The sequence below is a fragment of the Amblyomma mixtum genome, chromosome 4 (genome assembly GCF_055824585.1).
Source record: "Amblyomma mixtum isolate Tamu chromosome 4, ASM5582458v1, whole genome shotgun sequence".
In the NCBI taxonomy this organism is placed as follows: domain Eukaryota; kingdom Metazoa; phylum Arthropoda; class Arachnida; order Ixodida; family Ixodidae; genus Amblyomma; species Amblyomma mixtum.
In genome coordinates this window covers 141,797,935-141,814,842 of record NC_143015.1, presented here as the reverse complement: position 1 = coordinate 141,814,842, position 16,908 = coordinate 141,797,935, and the positions used below count along the sequence as shown (strand labels likewise).

General features: G+C 50.4%; 1 protein-coding gene across 3 annotated transcripts in view; it reads left to right on the top strand.

The window, feature by feature from the left end:
* LOC149348511 (uncharacterized) overlaps positions 1-12,097 on the top strand; it is a 63,481-nt gene extending 51,384 nt beyond the window's left edge. For all 3 annotated transcript variants that reach the window (XM_089588139.1, XM_089588140.1, XM_089588141.1), the window contains 5 exons: positions 3,146-3,268; positions 4,418-4,552; positions 6,556-6,741; positions 8,544-8,664; positions 11,845-12,097. In XM_089588139.1, coding sequence (XP_089444265.1) covers positions 3,146-3,268; positions 4,418-4,552; positions 6,556-6,741; positions 8,544-8,664; positions 11,845-11,850 — 571 coding nt within the window. In that variant the 3' untranslated portion in view covers positions 11,851-12,097. The remainder of the gene's footprint in view (positions 1-3,145; positions 3,269-4,417; positions 4,553-6,555; positions 6,742-8,543; positions 8,665-11,844) is intronic.
* Positions 12,098-16,908: the final 4,811 nt, after the last annotated feature.

Here is a 16,908-nt window from a genome sequence, read left to right as displayed (position 1 = left end):
TATAGGCATTCTTAGTATCCTCCACCGGAGCAAACTCGCTACCACTGCGGCCAGTAATTTCCTCTGTCACTCAATGTTGCTTCTTTTTACGTTTTAAAAGTGAAGACATCAATAACACTCCGTTTTCGATGAAAGCTACACGTAATGCCTTACTGCCCTCGCTTCTGAGCTGCATGTGTTGGCCCAGTGCAGTTCGCGCGGCGACCTTTGCGTGTCCAAGCGAGGGCCATCTGGCTCTACAACAGCTAGTCCTGGCAAGTGCCCGTGCAGCGTCACAAAGGCAACCAGGGGACCGCGTCACCAGTGCCCCTTCTGCGACATCGCTCAGGTACGTGGCCGGAATGGCTTTTTTTCCGGTAACCACCGCCCCTGATGAAAACCCAGGTGGCCAATTTCGAATGTTTGCTTGCACTGCTAAAAACGGCGGTTTTTTAGATGCCGTCATGGTCTTTCTTTTGGTTGCCTGCAAAGGTACCTCACAGACCTGCGCACTAGAATTAAAAATTAGCCGAGGTTTAACTCCGCTTTAACCGACATGTGACGTGCGAGAGCGCAGTGACGTAAATGGGGACGCCTCAAGCGACGCCATAGCAAAGTATGGCCAAATCTCAGAGCCGGGAGCCACTTTTTCGGGGGTGTCCCGGGGCAAATTCTTGGAAATGACCCGAGCTAAATTTGTAGGTCGCCATCCTGTCGGCCACGGTCACTTATGGTTGCGGATCAACTTAGGCCTAAGTCAGCCAGGGTCAAATTTCCCGGGTGGGCATGGCCAAATTCTTGCCGATTTTCGTCACAGTTTCTTTGGCAACTAGCGATGCACGAGAAAGATACACTCAGTACCTATACGTAGGCTTAAAATTGGCTTTACGGTTGCGGCGGCAGCGTGCGATGCACAAGAAAGGTCTGTGCTCAACATTGGCGTCAGAGTTGCTATGGCAAAGAGCGGTGCACAAGGACGATGCGCAAGTAAGATATTTGCCCGGCTCTGACAATGGTATGGGTGCTTTCGCACTAAAATGAAGCTACAGCCAGCCAGACAGCGCGAGCGCACTCGCAGAACGCACACACACACGCGCACGCACACACATGAACACGCACACGCACACGCACGCACGCACGCACGCACTCACGCACACAAACCGCCCGCAGTCATTAACCACCCCGCTGCCCACGCCACGCGCCTCGCTCTACATTGGTCATCTGTTGGTCTGGTTATGATAGCACTTCGCCGTGGACCTCGGCAAGCAGAAACAAACGATGATAGACGTCTCATCGGGATACTTCACTCTTGGAACTATTCCAACGTAGGCGAGACCACCAAAGAGTTGTGTCAGTCTGGAGCTCAGTCGGCAGTGGCGTGTAGAAGAAATTACGGCCATTCACAGCTATTTCCCTAATCGTAAAGAAGTCAAATTCAAGATGCAAGAAAGTGAAGCTACAGTTAACCAACAAACGCTGTTTCAAAATAGAATAATGCGCATTCTAATCGTTGGACACTTAAGGATGACCCTGCCATCACCAAACTCCTCATGCATTACGTCATCCTTTTTCGCGAATCGTCTCTTCAGATTTTCTACGTTTCTGGAAGCCAGCCAAGTTTCTTCCAATTACGCAAGTTTCTCGACTAAAGACCTTAGTGTAGAAGCCTTATTGTGCCTTCGTGCTTGTCTGCTTGCCAGCCTCAGGAGGAAGTGCATAACCTGAGTTTCCCGTGTTCTCTGGCTGGACTGCGATCCCGAAGCGTGCACTGAAAATAGTCAGAGAACCATCTTCTTTTCCGAGAAAGGGTGCATGATGAGACCTCATTCGCCGCGCTAAAAGCAAAGCAGTCGACACAGTTCAGCCGTTCTCCAGGCGTATTGCAATCCTTCGCCTTCCGAGACTTCTGGGCGGCTGGAAGAGGGAGGACATCGATGAAGGAGTGTCCGGATCCGGATCATGAGAGGGAAATAACTAGAAGAATAAGAATGGGGTGGAGCGCATATGGCAGGTTCTCTCAGATCATGAATGGTAGCTAACCAATATCCCTGAAGAGAAAAGTATACAACAGCTGTAGCCTACCGGTACTCGCCTATGGGGCAGAAACGTGGAGGCTAACAAGGAGGGTGAAGCTTAAGTTAAGAACAACGCAGCGAGCTATGGAAAGGAAAATGATAGGTGTAACGCTAAGAGATCGGAAGAGAGCGCAGTGGGTGAGGGAACAAACGCGGGTTAATGACATCTTAGTTGAAATCCAGAGGAAGAAATGGGCCTGGGCAGGGCATGTAATGTCAAGGCAAGATAACCGATGGTATTTAAGGGTAACGGAGTGGATTCCAAGAGAAAGCAAACGTAGCAGGGGACGGCAGAAGATTAGGTGGGCGGGTGAGATTAAGAAGTTCGCGGGGATACAGTGGCGACAACTGACAAAGGACAGGGATAATTGGAGAGACATGGGAGTGGTCTTTGCCCTGCAGGGGGTGTAATCACGCTGATGATGATGATGATGATGATGATGATGATGAAGGAGTGTCTGAATGTGTGGGACCCGACGGTGGACTTTGGCAACATAGGAAACTGCATGTGACTGGCGAGTCACGTTAATCGTTGCACCAGCCACAAGCCCTAATCGTGTTTCGTCCCTCATGGCATCGGTGAAGGCGATCCACGCGACGAACACAATCGCCGATTACGGGAGCGGGCGCGGCATGCGAAAAAGGGTGCCCGCCTTTTCGCTCTCGAATTCTGGCGGCAGTAGTCTGCGCTAATCGAGGGAGTAAAACTCTGCGCTATGGTGACGGCAGAACTTTTTTCTTCCTGGTGCGAGGGCGCTCACGTGTCACCTTCGCGTTGCCTCTGCAGTTGCTCTGTGCCACTGGTGCCGGGTTCAGTGCTTGTTGTGTCAGCTATATTTATCTAGTATGGGGTACGGCCGACCCCGTCCTGATTGATTGGATTGATCCAGCCCAATCCAGTATGCTAATTTGGTAGCTACCGGCCTCGCTACGCGATGGGCTGAAAGTGCAACTAGTATTGCTTTCGCAATAAAACGGACCCCTTTAGAAAATGAGCCCTCTGGCAAATCTCTGCTAAACTGCCGAGGGTCGTCGTGCACCAGTTGGGATAAATCACGTGCCACGGCATTCCTTGTCTCCGTCCTCTGCAGGGAGCAAGTCTCCAGCCAAGACCAGGAGGACGAAGGTGGCCCGGCGACCCGCCTGCGGTCGAAGACCCGGGCCATGGCCGCGGCCGAAGGCGCAAGCAAGAGACAAGGAGACGCTGGAGCTAGGTGTGCCTGCCATCCACCCCTTCGCCCTTTAGCTATTCGCTTGCACTCAATTGAGGACTAGAGATAGCGCGTGCAAAGCAGGGTTCGGCTGCTCAATGCTAGTCGCAAGGAAGGACTGTGCTAGGTTGCTCGTCACTTGTGCTTTCGTAAACCGGAATGTCAAAGGAGCGAACCAGCCCTGCTATTCTGCAGCTGGAGCTTCCTTGTGTAGTGTCGCCAACTTGTGATGCCCTGCATCGAAATTTCGAGCGTGCGCTTTCCCCAAACCGTACAGTAGGTAGTGAGCAGTGGGTGAAGTACACTAGACTTCATAAAATATTTGTTTTTTTCCTGGCAAACTGGCCTTGCTATTATGGGCAAATTGTTCAATCTGTACTTTTCACGACAGCAGCACAACGCTGCTTCATTTTGTTTGGACTGACGACGAACTATCTCTATAAGAGCTTTGCGGTGATACGACGCCACAGAAACCAATGGCGCGATTTCCGATCATTTCAGGATTTGTTCTCGTGACACACCTAAGAGTCCCGGCCTCTCAGCTATGGAAGTAATGTCATGCAACGCCAGCCATGCTCTGCCTGCATCCAAAGGCAGATGAGGAACTGGAAACGCCCAGAGAAATGATTGGCGGAACTGAGCGCAGTTTCCGTCCTTGCACTTCCAGCAACTCACTCAAGGATATTGAATACGTGACCTGCAGACACCGAAGTGATTGCTTAAATACGAACAGAAAAGAAAACTCATTCGCTATGTGCGCGAACACAAGCACTCTTATCGCACAACAGCACGGAGTACAGGACAGGATCTGCATGACATGGAAAATATAACGCTTCCGCACACATTCGGGTTTTGAGTCTGCGGCAGTACTATCGGGCTGCCGACGAAGGTGTGGCTAGTTTATTCATGGATGTCTCAAGCTTTATCCCTCGTTTATCGCATTCAGATCTGCATTCATCACGCTCACCGGGGAACCATGTTGCCGTATAGTTTTCGCAAAGTGGCCCTCATAGACGTGTCTCTGTTGAAGCACCATGCCTCTTTAGTGAATATGCACAGCCATGGTCTGAGCGGTCATCGCCGCTAAGCTGTAAAGGGGCGAGGGCAGCTCCCAGTATGCGGCACACAATTACTTGCACCCCTACCATGCAGGCCTGCGCCAACCACAGGCGACCAACCAACCAGGGGCCGGGCTCCTCGCATTGCCCGCGCCGCGAACTCCACTGAACAGGCTCCCTCCACCAATCAGAGAGGCCGGGGAAGGGCCACCGGCAGAGGAGGCGTACGGTGAGCACGTTCTGCTGTTCGCTCTGTCGCAGTTCGTTTGCAGCTGGCGCCATCGAACGGAAACCCGAGAGCTCTTCAATACCGGGCGCCTCCCCCTGATGACCGTGAAGGGTGCCGCGACCTAATAGGTTTAGCAGTGTATGCTGACAATCTCGCGCCATACAGAACAGCCAGGAAGGAGTGCCCGGCAGCACATAAACCCCTCAATAAGTTAGAGGAGAACACCCTTAGGAGACTACATACCAACACATACCCAACGCCAGCCAATAAGTTACACCAGTGGTACCCCACTCTATACTCTCCGCAGTGCCTACACTGTGGAGAGGTAGCTAATCTCTACCACATGGTGTGGGCATGCCAATTTAATCCCTTAGTTGACCCCATTCCAAACCCTTCAGAGGAGCAGTGGGAGGCTATTCTGCTCAGGGATGATCCTGACCGTCAGCACTGGCTAGTGGCGAGGGCCAGCGCAGCAGCAAGAGCCAGTGGACTACCGGGCTACGAGGCCCACCCGCATGTTTTAAGAATATTGAGCAAGCAAATAATCATGTTTTCAATCAGTCAATAGCACTTCGAAACCGCCGCCCCTTTTTTTTTTACTTTTTGGTGGCCGGAAAAAAATCGATTTTTTTCTGGGGGGGGGGGGGGGGTGGCACACTGACTACTATTACAAATGTCATCTGTTCTTTTTTATTTCTCCTGAGATATAACTAGACTCTTTTTACGCGGCGAAAATACTTGTTGCAGATGACCTAAAGATTAATTTCTTTCTTTGAAAATGTCTCCGCCGCGACGTAGTGGTTGCAGAATCCACATCGTTTGCGGGAAGTGTGGTGTTTCGTTAACCATTGCCTCCGAGTGCCCGCCTTGTGCCCACCGGCTTTCCAAAGGTTTAGAAGGGTACACTGACTACTATTACAAATGTCATCTGTTCTTTTTTATTTCTCCTGAGATATAACTAGACTCTTTTTACGCGGCGAAAATACTTGTTGCAGATGACCTAAAGTTTAATTTCTTTCTTTGAAAATGTCTCCGCCGCGACGTAGTGGTTGCAGAATCCACATCATTTGCGGGAAGTGTGGTGTTTAGTTAACCATTGCCTCCGGGTGCCCGCCTTGTGCTCACCGGCTTTCCAAAGGTTTAGAAGGGTTCACCCAGACCAAACGTTCAGCTTTCTCTGGGGTCGAACAAGTCCAGGAAATCTGGACAAGCGCTTTCAGTTTGCACTGCGGCCACCACACGCCGCGTGGCGCTAAACGGTGAAAATCACGGCGGAATTTCAAAACCTCTCTACATCGCATTGCTTTCCCGTAGGCTTCGAAATATCGAGCGCATCGCCCATTTCGTAGGTCATATTTTGCAGCTAGAAGAAAGAAGGAATGGTGACCGCAATGTTCGGGACTCAGTATCTCCTCGCGTACAGCAGACGACGCTCCTTGCTCAGTGTCCGGGAAAACTGGGCTTGTGCTTTGGAAGAGGAGTGTTTGACACCCACGTCCGGCAAACAACGTTAGTTAAAACATGGTACTCTATGGACCGACGGTGCCTTTGCGCCAATAAAATAGTGCTCATAATTACTTTACTTATTTATGTTTTTGGAAATAATGCCTACTCCTATGATTCAATAAAATATCTAGGCTTGTATTTTGTCATCGCTACTTCGTGGGCACTCTGATTTTCTGCCCTCAGGTATTTCAACCTTATAGTTAGGTGGCCTTTCCTAAAACGAAGCGGTTGGGTTTCGCTCTTTGTTTCGTCTGTATTTTCTATGCGCTGCAGCTTTACAGGGTGTACATCTGAGCTTCCACACAGCGAGTTGACTATGCTGCTTGTCTTGAAAGGGTTTCCCTTTTTAATCGCTCATGCTTCGCGCAAGACTTCGTACCCCTGCACACCAGGCTCTAGAGCCTGTAGCACCGTCGATATCTCTTGCAGCCGCGTCGCAGCCCCGTCGATATATTTCTAACCACTGCCTTCCGAAATCTCGTCTTTGTCTCCTCCAGTCTGGGTGTCTTCCTTGGAAGCCAATGGTGGCCCCAGTGCCCCATTGGAGCATTAGACTCCCCTCAGTCTATCCGGCTCTACACCGACTTCGTCACGGCAGCGGAGCGTCACCGCTGCATCACTTCGACGGATGTGCGCTCAAGCAGCGCATCCGCCGCCAGCTCCAGACATCTGCGATGCACAAGGTGAGGAGACGGTGCTGCTCATGACTAATACATGCGCAGCAGGGTGGCGCGCGTGAACGTTCTGCCTGCAGCCGCTGTTTTTCGTGCAGACGCGAAGATTGCTAGGAGGAAAGCTATATCGTGTTGATGTCACTGCTTTGACGCATTATAGGCGCAAATCTGCCACCGAAATGAAGAAGAGGCCAGAGGCGAATACCACTTTTAGAGCATTTGCTCGACCAGTCGCGTTACTCAAGGTCGGATTCGTATGAAACAAGGTCACTCAAGTGAAACCATTGTGTGCTAGCATTGGTACAGATTGTGGACCACCTAATTGGGGCAGAATGTTTGTAGTGTTATGAAACGATTCAGCGCGTTCCGTCGACACTGGGCGTACCTCCACGCCGGATTTTACTTGCCCATAAGGACTTGTACCTATTGGACTAAATATTTTTAGTGGGGCTATTTGACTACCTGGTTAATATGAAATTTACATCGCGTAAGAAGTACTGCCTCGTGTAGCGTGCGAAGAAAATGGCGGAAATGTCGGCCTCCTTGAGTCCAGTTTACTTCTAATATCGGGCATTTTTTCTCTACTTTTATTTTTCATTTCGCCATTGTGGTCTTTAGACTCTTAAAATCATTAATTCATTTGTGTGGACTTGTTACTGCACGCTTTCTGCATATCTAGCTCCACATATTAACGTGAGTGAGGCTGTTTCTTCATCCAGTGTGCAACATGAAGGTATACCAACGCTTTTCACGTGTTTCTGCGTTTTTTTTTTCTTGGGCATAATTACTGCTAAAATGCGTGTTCGGTCGCATTGAAAAACGGTGCTTTCTTCTAATGCTTGGTAGGATGCTAGTGTGTGTTACCCGATTTCTTAGCTTTAGATGTTTTTTACCATTGCCTTTCACCCAAGCACCGCGAGAAAACTTTTGCACTAATAAATCCAGTTAGAGCAGTCACACAGAAATAAGAATATGTACTGCCAATAATTTCAGTAAGATCAGTCATACATAAACAAAAACTTACCAGCAATGATTCCAACAACATCAGTCGCACAAAAACTGAAATTTTTGCCATCAGTAATTCCAATGACATCAGTCGCACAAAAACAGAAAAAACTTCTACTACCAATATTTACAGTAAGATAAGTCATGCAAAAAGAAGTACTTCTACTGCCCATAACATGTCATAAAAAACAAGCTTCAACTACCAATAATTGAAATAAGATGCACCCATACGAAAATACATGCCAGCACTACTGAACAATAACTGGCTGCACTTAACCAGATTCAAGTAGTCCCTCCTTCAACGACACCATCCGCTACATAAACCATTCTGTCGCACTCCTTTGTCACATGGATTAAAACGCGAGGACCTACTGCCTACTGCCCATAACATGTCATAAAAAACAAGCTTAAACTACCAATAATTGAAATAATATGCAGCCATACGAAAATACATGCCAGCACTACTGGACAATAACTGGCTGCACTTAACCAGATTCAAGTTGTCCCTCTTTCAACGACACCATCCGCTACATAAACCATTCAGTGGCACTCCTTTCTCACATGGATTAAAACGCGAGGACCTATGTGCTTCATTGCTCCATGCAATCCCCTAAACATCCCCTTTGACTCCCCCTGAATATCTGAGCAAAACTGATTTTTTTTTCGATGGTTATGGCGCAGACGCGAGCAAGAATTCAAGGCAAAGAAGACACAAAATAAATGTCACTTTTCTGAGACCACTGCATATAGAAATGCATCGAGATGCATGAAAGCTACATCACATGTTTATTATGCCCTTTCCACAGGCTGTCGGTCGGCTCAAAGATGGGAGAATCCTGCAGCCGGCTTATGTCCAATGCCAGCGGTGGTCTCTGGTGTGCGGGGCAGGCTCCAAGCAGCCACCAATGGACGCGTGTCGACAAATGCGTACGTATGGCATTCCGATAGTCACCATCGTTCTGCTGATCGAAATCGTGGAAACAGTTGCAGCCGGCGTCAAGAAGTCGATAGCAAGAATCAGTGGAGAGCACCTCAGGGCATAATTCCTCGCTCTTGACGGGATACTAACGCTTCAAAGTTATTTAAAAACTATAATGTGTCCTCTTGCGCATCATAGCAGTTCTCTGAAATCGATTACGTCTTTTCGGCATAGCCATCTTTCTCTTCGTCTATCTTCCTTTAAACCATTTTCTGCCAGCTTTCTCTTCAGTCCAAGCATCATGATACGTTATATATATATTGGTTTTGGTTTTGTGGGGTTTAACCTCCCAAAGCGACTAAGGCTATGAGAGACGCCGTAGTGAAGGGCTCCGGAAATTTCGACCACCTGGGGTTCTTTAACGTGCACTGACATCGCACAGTACACGGGCCTCTAGAATTTCTCCTCCAAAGAAATTCTAGCCGCCGCGGCCGGGATCGAACCCGCGTCTTTTGGGTCAGCAGCCGAGCACCATAGCCACTGAGCCACCGCGGTGGCCGTTATATATATATATATATATATATATATATATATATATATATATATATATATATGTATATTTGGTCTATCGCATTGTGCGCATGGCCAAGTATGCAGGATGTGCGAATTAAATGCCCCCTTGCGTCTGTTTTGGTGCGGATCCCGTGGGTTATAATGGGCACATCATTTCCATTGGAGTATTCATTGAATTCGCGTGCGAGCCAAGTGTTGATACTACCGCAAATACTGTACGTCCCCTAAAAGTATTAACCTATATGAGACAATTTCTCAGCCTCTCCGATGCTTCCGCCCCCTTCCATTACCTGCATGGATCTGCCTTGCAGTACGGCATGCAGTATGCTGCTGTAGACCATTACGGACCATTACAGCATTGCCTGCTGTGTTCTCATCAGCTGCGTGGGTTTTGTTTCAACCAGCATATGATGAGGTTTCGTTATCTAATCTATGCTAACCTGTTCTCGATGCTGCTGGTACGCCTGCAGCGGAGAACCGTGACTGAAGTCCATCATACTTTTAACCCCAGGATTGCTGTAGCCGTGCTTCCGGGGATGTCTGCAAAGAGGCCGTCACGTGATGGACCGCATCAGTGCTGAGGCCCCCATCTGTGCTCCGAATTCTGCGATGTCTCGCTCGTCAGTAGGGCGGTGGGCGCACATTAAATGCAGAGTGATTGGGGGACTAGAGCGATTCCACCATGGTTGTGAGCGGGCCGAAGTTATCGCAGAGAAGGCCCGCATTTATAGTTCCCAGCGCCCGCCGAATGCAAACTCTGGATTTGTGCGCAGATCTCAAAGAGGTGATGTCTAATAAACGCCGGCTACATGTTTTTAATGTACGAAAATGTTTTCAATAAAACTTTATTGTTTCCCTGAAACATTTCAGAGCTAAAAAACTTGAGAGCTAGCGCTGTAAATTCGGCGCGGCAAAATAACGTGAGACTTGGTTCCTTCGTTTCTCAGGGAGGCAGTTCGAAAAACTGAAGTATTATGCGCGACAAAACCATTATAGTAGGAAAAACACTACGTCAGAAGCTATTGTGTTCCGGCATTCGTCCCAGTGTGTCCGCATGCCTATGCACGGCGATTAGCTAGGCCGCCCTTCATATAGTGGGAATCCTCGATGAACATTGCGGGATCTTTCGTGGGTTCGTTGTCATGCGTGCACGAACGTAGTGCTCCGAAGGACACTCACGGCGGATTTCGAGGATTTTAAACCTGTCAGGGCAGCTCCGTAGGGACGAGAGAAAACACGAAATTTCGTTTTTGTGGGGAATTTTTCATTCTGTGAATGCGCTTGTATCCCGATGCTGGAATCCGTGATAAGGGAGTGCGGCAGTGACGGTGAAAAACGCAAGGAACCAATAAATTGCGTGCGTGGGCGTCTGGTAGCAGCCCAGCGTTCATTTCCATTTTTGCGCCCGCATATTCGTCGCGGCCCACTACTACTATATGTCAGTAACCAGGGAGTGAGCTGTCCTCTAGCGCACACCCCTTTATAAAGGACTGTGTGCTAGACGACATCTTACTGCCTTTTTGTTCCTCTCATTGTATGTCATTGGCATAAGCTTCTGCACGCATTTGTGGCAGACTTGCATGATTGCATTAAAGCAAAATAAAGTAAAAGCAAAAAGCAATATCTCCTGCTGTTGCAGTTCAGAATTTCTTTCACACAACCCAGACAGCATAAATCATAATAGAGTATAACAAACATTCGTAATAACCAACTTTCACCACAGAACGTCCCTTCAGTTTGCTTTAGGAGAAAGTCAGTGCGGAGTTAGAATTATACACCATAGTTTGGTTTATGGCTCATGGGTGTTTACTTGACATACCCGCTCGCCGCGGTGGATCAGTTGTTGTGGTGCTTGGCTGCTGAGCCGAAAGACGCGGGTTCGATCCCGGCCGCGGCGTTCGAATTTCGATGAAGGCGAAATTCTAGAGGCTCGTATACTGTCAGTGCACGTTAAAGAATCCCTGGTGGTCTAAATTCCGGAGCCCTTCACTACAGCGTCTCTCAAAGCCTGAGTCGCTTCGGGACGTTAGACCCCATAAACCGAACCAAACTTGGCATACCCAACTAATCAGGCCGACTAGTCCAACTAATTAGCGATAAAACTCAACTTTCAGCGCAGAACATCCCTTTAGCTTGCTTTAGGAGAAATTACTTGCGTTAGGAGAAATTAGTGCGGAGTTAGACATATACGCCATGGTTTGGTTTATGGTTTATGGGGTTTAACCATCCCAAACCGACTCAGGCTATGAGGGACGCCGTAGTGAAGGGCTCCGGAGGTTCCGACCACCTGGGGTTCTTTAACGTGCACTGACGTCGCACGGTACGCGCGCCTCTAGAATTCCGGTTTTATGGGTATTTGGTACTTCCTGGATTACTTGGCGCGTGCTTCTCACACTCAAACACAGCGGCAAGTTTTGAGGGATAGATCTATTGCCCGCTCTCAAATACAGCCGCAGAGACCTACAAACCCAAAAAGACAGGGCACCTTCTCTCGGATTCAGTGTCCGCTGCCAGTTCCTCTCTTTTTGCTCCGCGCAGTCCAACTCCGGAGCGTTTGTGAGTCATGTGTTAACGATCCTGCAGTAAAAGTGAACTGGTGCTTCTCATCATGACAGGAGTGAGTACCACGGCGAGGCGGACTTCCCTGACGGATGACCTGGGAGAGAACAACAGCAGGGGCCGTGGATTCGAAAGAAAGCGCAGCGGTTACGCCACGTGTTAGGGCCTGCAAACCACTGCCAACCTGCGCGGCCAGCCTCAAGCTGCAACAGCGCTGGCGTGTTCCACCTCTCCTGTGTACCTCAGGCACCATGTCACAAAACGAATAAATGTGCCGAACTTTTTCTCTTCCCCGTGGAAGAATGTTTCCGACGTGAAACATGTTTCCGACGTGAAAACTCCATACCGGCGTAATTTCGCCTAGCTTTCTTTCTTAAAAACATTGGACCTCGGATCATCCATACCCAAAAATCAGCTGTGGTTCAACGTGACTGAACCTACTAAGACGAGCGGAAGCTCTCATAAGTAAAGCACACAAAGGTAAGCCCACACCACGCGCTTTCATATTTCGGACGGTCGCGCGATTTCCGGCGGTTTCGAGTGCGCCGTCGGCTCAATGCGCGCAGCTGTGATGAACTACATGAACGACGTCGGAGCCAAGCCTCCGTTCCTCCTGGTTTGAAGGTCGAATTTCGCAGCCTGATGACCTTCAGCTTTGTACGGGAGGAGTAGAGCTTTCGCTCCAGAAAGCTGCTGAAGCAATACTGCTGCCGAATGTTCTTGTGCGTCTACTTCGCACGCTACTTTGCTTTAAGGAGCGGCACGTGATGGCGCTGCCTGCGACATTGTTCTGTCTGCTGGGTGCGTGCGGAAAAATATTAGCGTGGCTATAGGAATTGAACCTCTGAGCTTACTCTAAAAGTGCCAACTAAGCGGACCTCTAGCTCAGTCCAGTCCACGCGGATGAGCTGAGTCATAGATTCGGAATAAGAGAACACGAAGCACTACCCGCTTCGCGTGCCTGCCACCCACCCACCCATCGCTCACTACCAGAGAGAATCTGGCGTCGCCTGCAGACGCGAACGCTTCCTACACCAGCCAATCTTTTTAAATTTATGCCCGTAGCCCCCCCCCCCCTCCCCCCGCCCCCATATTGTAAAACATCTATGGCGTTGAGAGCAAGTTGCAAGAGAACAAGATGGCCACTAGCCCATGGCTGGCGGCGACCTCATTGGCCCGCTCGATTGACCATACTTGAATCTTCGGGTCCGAGCTGACCAGCACGGCCTCGATTGTGCAACCGCTTCTGCGGTTCAGAGAAATTCTGGACGATTATTGCGAACGCCATCGGCTTTTCCCGGTCCCTGCTAAGTGCCTGAGTAAAGCTGATGAGCGAACTCTGAGGCTCTTTCAGACCAACACTCTGTTGTGTCCTGCAATAGTGAAACATTTCGACCCCAGAACTGATGGGCGCTGCCTTCACTGTGGGGAAGTATCCGATACCTTCCACATGGTTTCGGCCTGTCAAAAAAATCCTTCCCTTCCCCCCAATCCTTCCCCTTCCCGAGAGGCATGGGAGGCAGCCCCGCTCAACTGCTCGGGGCTGGAGTCTCAAAGGGCTCTAGTCCAACGGGCGCGAGTAGCGGCCTTGTCCAACGGGGTCCCGGACTAAGGACTCCACCTATGCAAAAGGGTCATTTTTGGTCTGCAAACTCTCCTTTTGTTTTTTATTAAAAAGTTTTCACCATCACCACCACCACTCGCGAGAAAGGAGCTGTATCACCTCCGCTGGAGGCGGATCATTTGCGCTGTTCCACAGAATGTGGTCGTATGTGGCCCTTTCGCCACATTTATGGTAGTTAGGGTCGTACTGGCCAGGGCACATGAGGGCAAGCACTGCCGGATTCAGAAGGCAGCGTGTTTGCAGTCGGCGCCAGGTAACTTCCTGCGCTTTTGTTAACGATTTTTGGGGTGGGGGTATGCGCCAAGTCCACCCATACCCACATCCTCCTATCATGTCCGGCGCCCCCTTCCCCCCGCCGGGCCGGTGCCCACCCGAACCTTGGAGGGCCGGGAAACCTCACTGCGGTCAGCGGACCTGGTCGGGCAGAAGATCGCCGCCAGCCGGGCCGCACTCGTCATGGGCCAACGCAACATGAACGTTTAGGCCATTAGTGGGGTCATGCGGAGACCCACGAGGCCTGCGGGCCTCGAATTCTCTCGCTAAATATAGTTTCCCCATCCCATCCACCCATCCACCTTCGTGAAGCTGTTCTGCGCAGTGATTTCAGCGCAAAAGTAGTAATAGTAGTAGTAGTAGTGGTTGTAATAAGGAGGAGGACAAAACATTTATTAAGGCGAAAGCCTTTAATGCCTCATACTGTAGTTAGCAGACGCGTCGGCAGCCGTGTCGACAGACGCGTCCGCAGGAGTGTCGACAGACGCGTCGGCAGCCGTGTCGACAGACGCGTCGGCAGAAGTGTCGACAGACGCGTCGGCAGCCGTGTCGACAGACGCGTCGGCAGAAGTGTCGACAGATGCGTCGGCAGCCGTGTCGACAGACGCGCCGGCAGCCGTGTCGACAGACGCACCGGCAGATTCGTCCGCCTTTCGGCGTCACTGCTTAAAAGGCTGAAGGTTCCAGCATGAATAAAGGCGCATGTAGTGAATGCATGGGTTTCATAAATAAAATAAAGAGTAAAGTCAAGAAAAGGAAAATAAAAAATAAAAATAAGAACATAAACAAAAATAAAAGCAAAATAAAAATGATGTGGAAATAAAAATAAAAAATAATAAAATTAAGGTAAGAGGCAAGAAAATAAATTAATAACATTATGAAAAATAAAAAAGTAAATAAAAACAAACTGTGGCCAGGAAACGCTTTCGCCTTGTAGCACTTTACAGAGACAGAGTGCCCCCTGAATTTTTGCAACACTGTACTCAATTGGGAAAGGCAGGTGTGAATGTTCGTCGACCTGGGTGGCAGTCCCTATTCCGGGACGCCATTGGCCGCTGCAGCTGCCCGTGCCCTCTGGACCAGGGCCCGCTGAGCCTCCAGGTCCGAGCTGGACAGGGCCGCCTGCTAGCCCTCCCTACTTGGCTGACTTATAACGGGTATATGTGCATTGTACTGGCAAGCCCACACCATGTTGTATAGGTCAGCATACTGCCCGCACAATTTGCACCTGCCCGTGAATGACGGGTCCACGTGTTTTAGTGCGGCGGGATTTAAGACCCGGTTTGGGGCCGTCTAAGGTGGCACTCCTCGGTTCTGTAGAGACCCTTGGCGGATCCCGGGAGTACCCTCCTGCAGAGGCGTAAATGGTTTGTATTATCCGCGTAAGAGATTAACGGAATCGGTATGAGTGCCGCGGCAGAACCGGGGGATTTAGGGAACCCGGGGAAGGACCTCTCACGCAGCCGCGTGAGCGGCCTCGTTTCCCTCAACTCCCTGGTGGCCGGGCACCCATACTATCTGTTTTTAGAGCGCAGCTCTTTGGCGTCCGTTCCTGGGTTTCGCGTCGACGTCGGCCTCGTAACCAGCTCCGCCCCCTTTCATCCCCCCAGCGCTAGCAGCGACCGACTGATAACGACCGACTGATACCGCTGGATGCCGCTGACGCCGCTAGAGAGTTAAGATAACGTGACTGCATAGAACACCGTCGCCGCCATGCAGAAAGAGGAGGAAAGGGTCCCCCCCCCCCTGTTCTTGTGTGGCGGATAGGGTGCTCTTCAGTTGCCGACGCGCCGGTTATTTTACGTAGGCCCCGGCACGTCGACGAATACGTGACCACCTTCCCATGGCTAGACCTGGTTCTTAGCGCTGCGGAAGCGAGGGTATCATATTTTAGAGCGCAGCTCTTTGGCGTCCGTTCCTGGGTTTCTCGTCGTCGTCGGCCTCGTAACCAGCTCCGCCCCCCTTTCATCCCCCCAGCGCTAGCAGCGACCGACTGATAACGACCGACTGATAACGCTGGATGCCGCTGACGCCGCTAGAGAGTCAAGATAACGTGACTGCATAGAACACCGTCGCCGCCATGCAGAAAGAGGAGGAAAGGGTCCCCCCCCCCTGTTCTTGTGTGGCGGATAGGGTGCTCTTCAGTTGCCGACGCGCCGGTTATTTCACGTAGGCCCCGGCACGTCGACGAATACGTGACCACCTTCCCACGGCTAGACCTGGTTCTTAGCGCTGCGGAAGCGAGGGTATCATATTGGTTGTGTCGGCATCGGCGGCGTTGTCCCTGAAACCAACTCCGCAGCTGGGGTTGACTCACTATCGAAAAGGTGAAACAGCTTATTTGCTGCGCTCAAATTTCGCATTAGGAAGTAACGTAATCGTCGGTAATTTTTTTTACTCATAGCCGAATTCGAATTGCTCTCAAATGCCAATAGTAATCTGCGGTCGAGTGGCGCTATCCTACCCCATACGTAATTTCGGCAGACCTGCTGCGAGTCCGACATTATGTACGCTGCGTTGGAGTGGGTGGTGGCCAGTGCAATCGCCACTTCCTCCACTTTTTACCGAGAGTCCGCTCACCTGCTTTCCGTCGTGAACCACCGCAATGGTTCATATGCCGTCCTCGGTTGGACCCGCTGCATCCCCGTAGTATATGCCTGTTTTATTCTCGTAATAATTTTGAATAAATTTTGCCCTGGCTTCACGCCTCCCCTGATTATGCTCCCAATTCATATTTCTGAGGGGCGGCTTAACAGATAAAGTATTTTTCCATGCCTCCGGGATGTCGACGCTGCGTTCGGTGCTGGGGAAGAGCGCGAGACTTAGGTCCCGAAGGACTTTTCTGCCGGCGCTGGACAACGACAGCCTGGCAATTTCGCTTGTTCTGTGGGCCTCAATCAGCTCCTCCACCGAGTTGTGGCACCAAGTTGGAGCAGGCGCTCAGTGGACGCTTTGGCAGGGAGTCCTAGCGCCTTTTAAACCGCCGCTCGAATCATCGCGTTGAGGCTTTAATAGTAAAAAGATTTATGCTAGCCCCGGCATCTACCATAGCTGCGGGAAGCCCATGAGCTGGGGCAGCGGAGATAAAATAAAGGGATATCAGGTAGACTGGAGAAATGAAATGAAAGGAATGAGGGTTGAGGGTCGGTCGGTCGGTCGGTCGGTCGGTCGGTCGGTTTATGGGGTTTAACTTCCCAAAGCGACTAAGGCTATGAGAGACGCC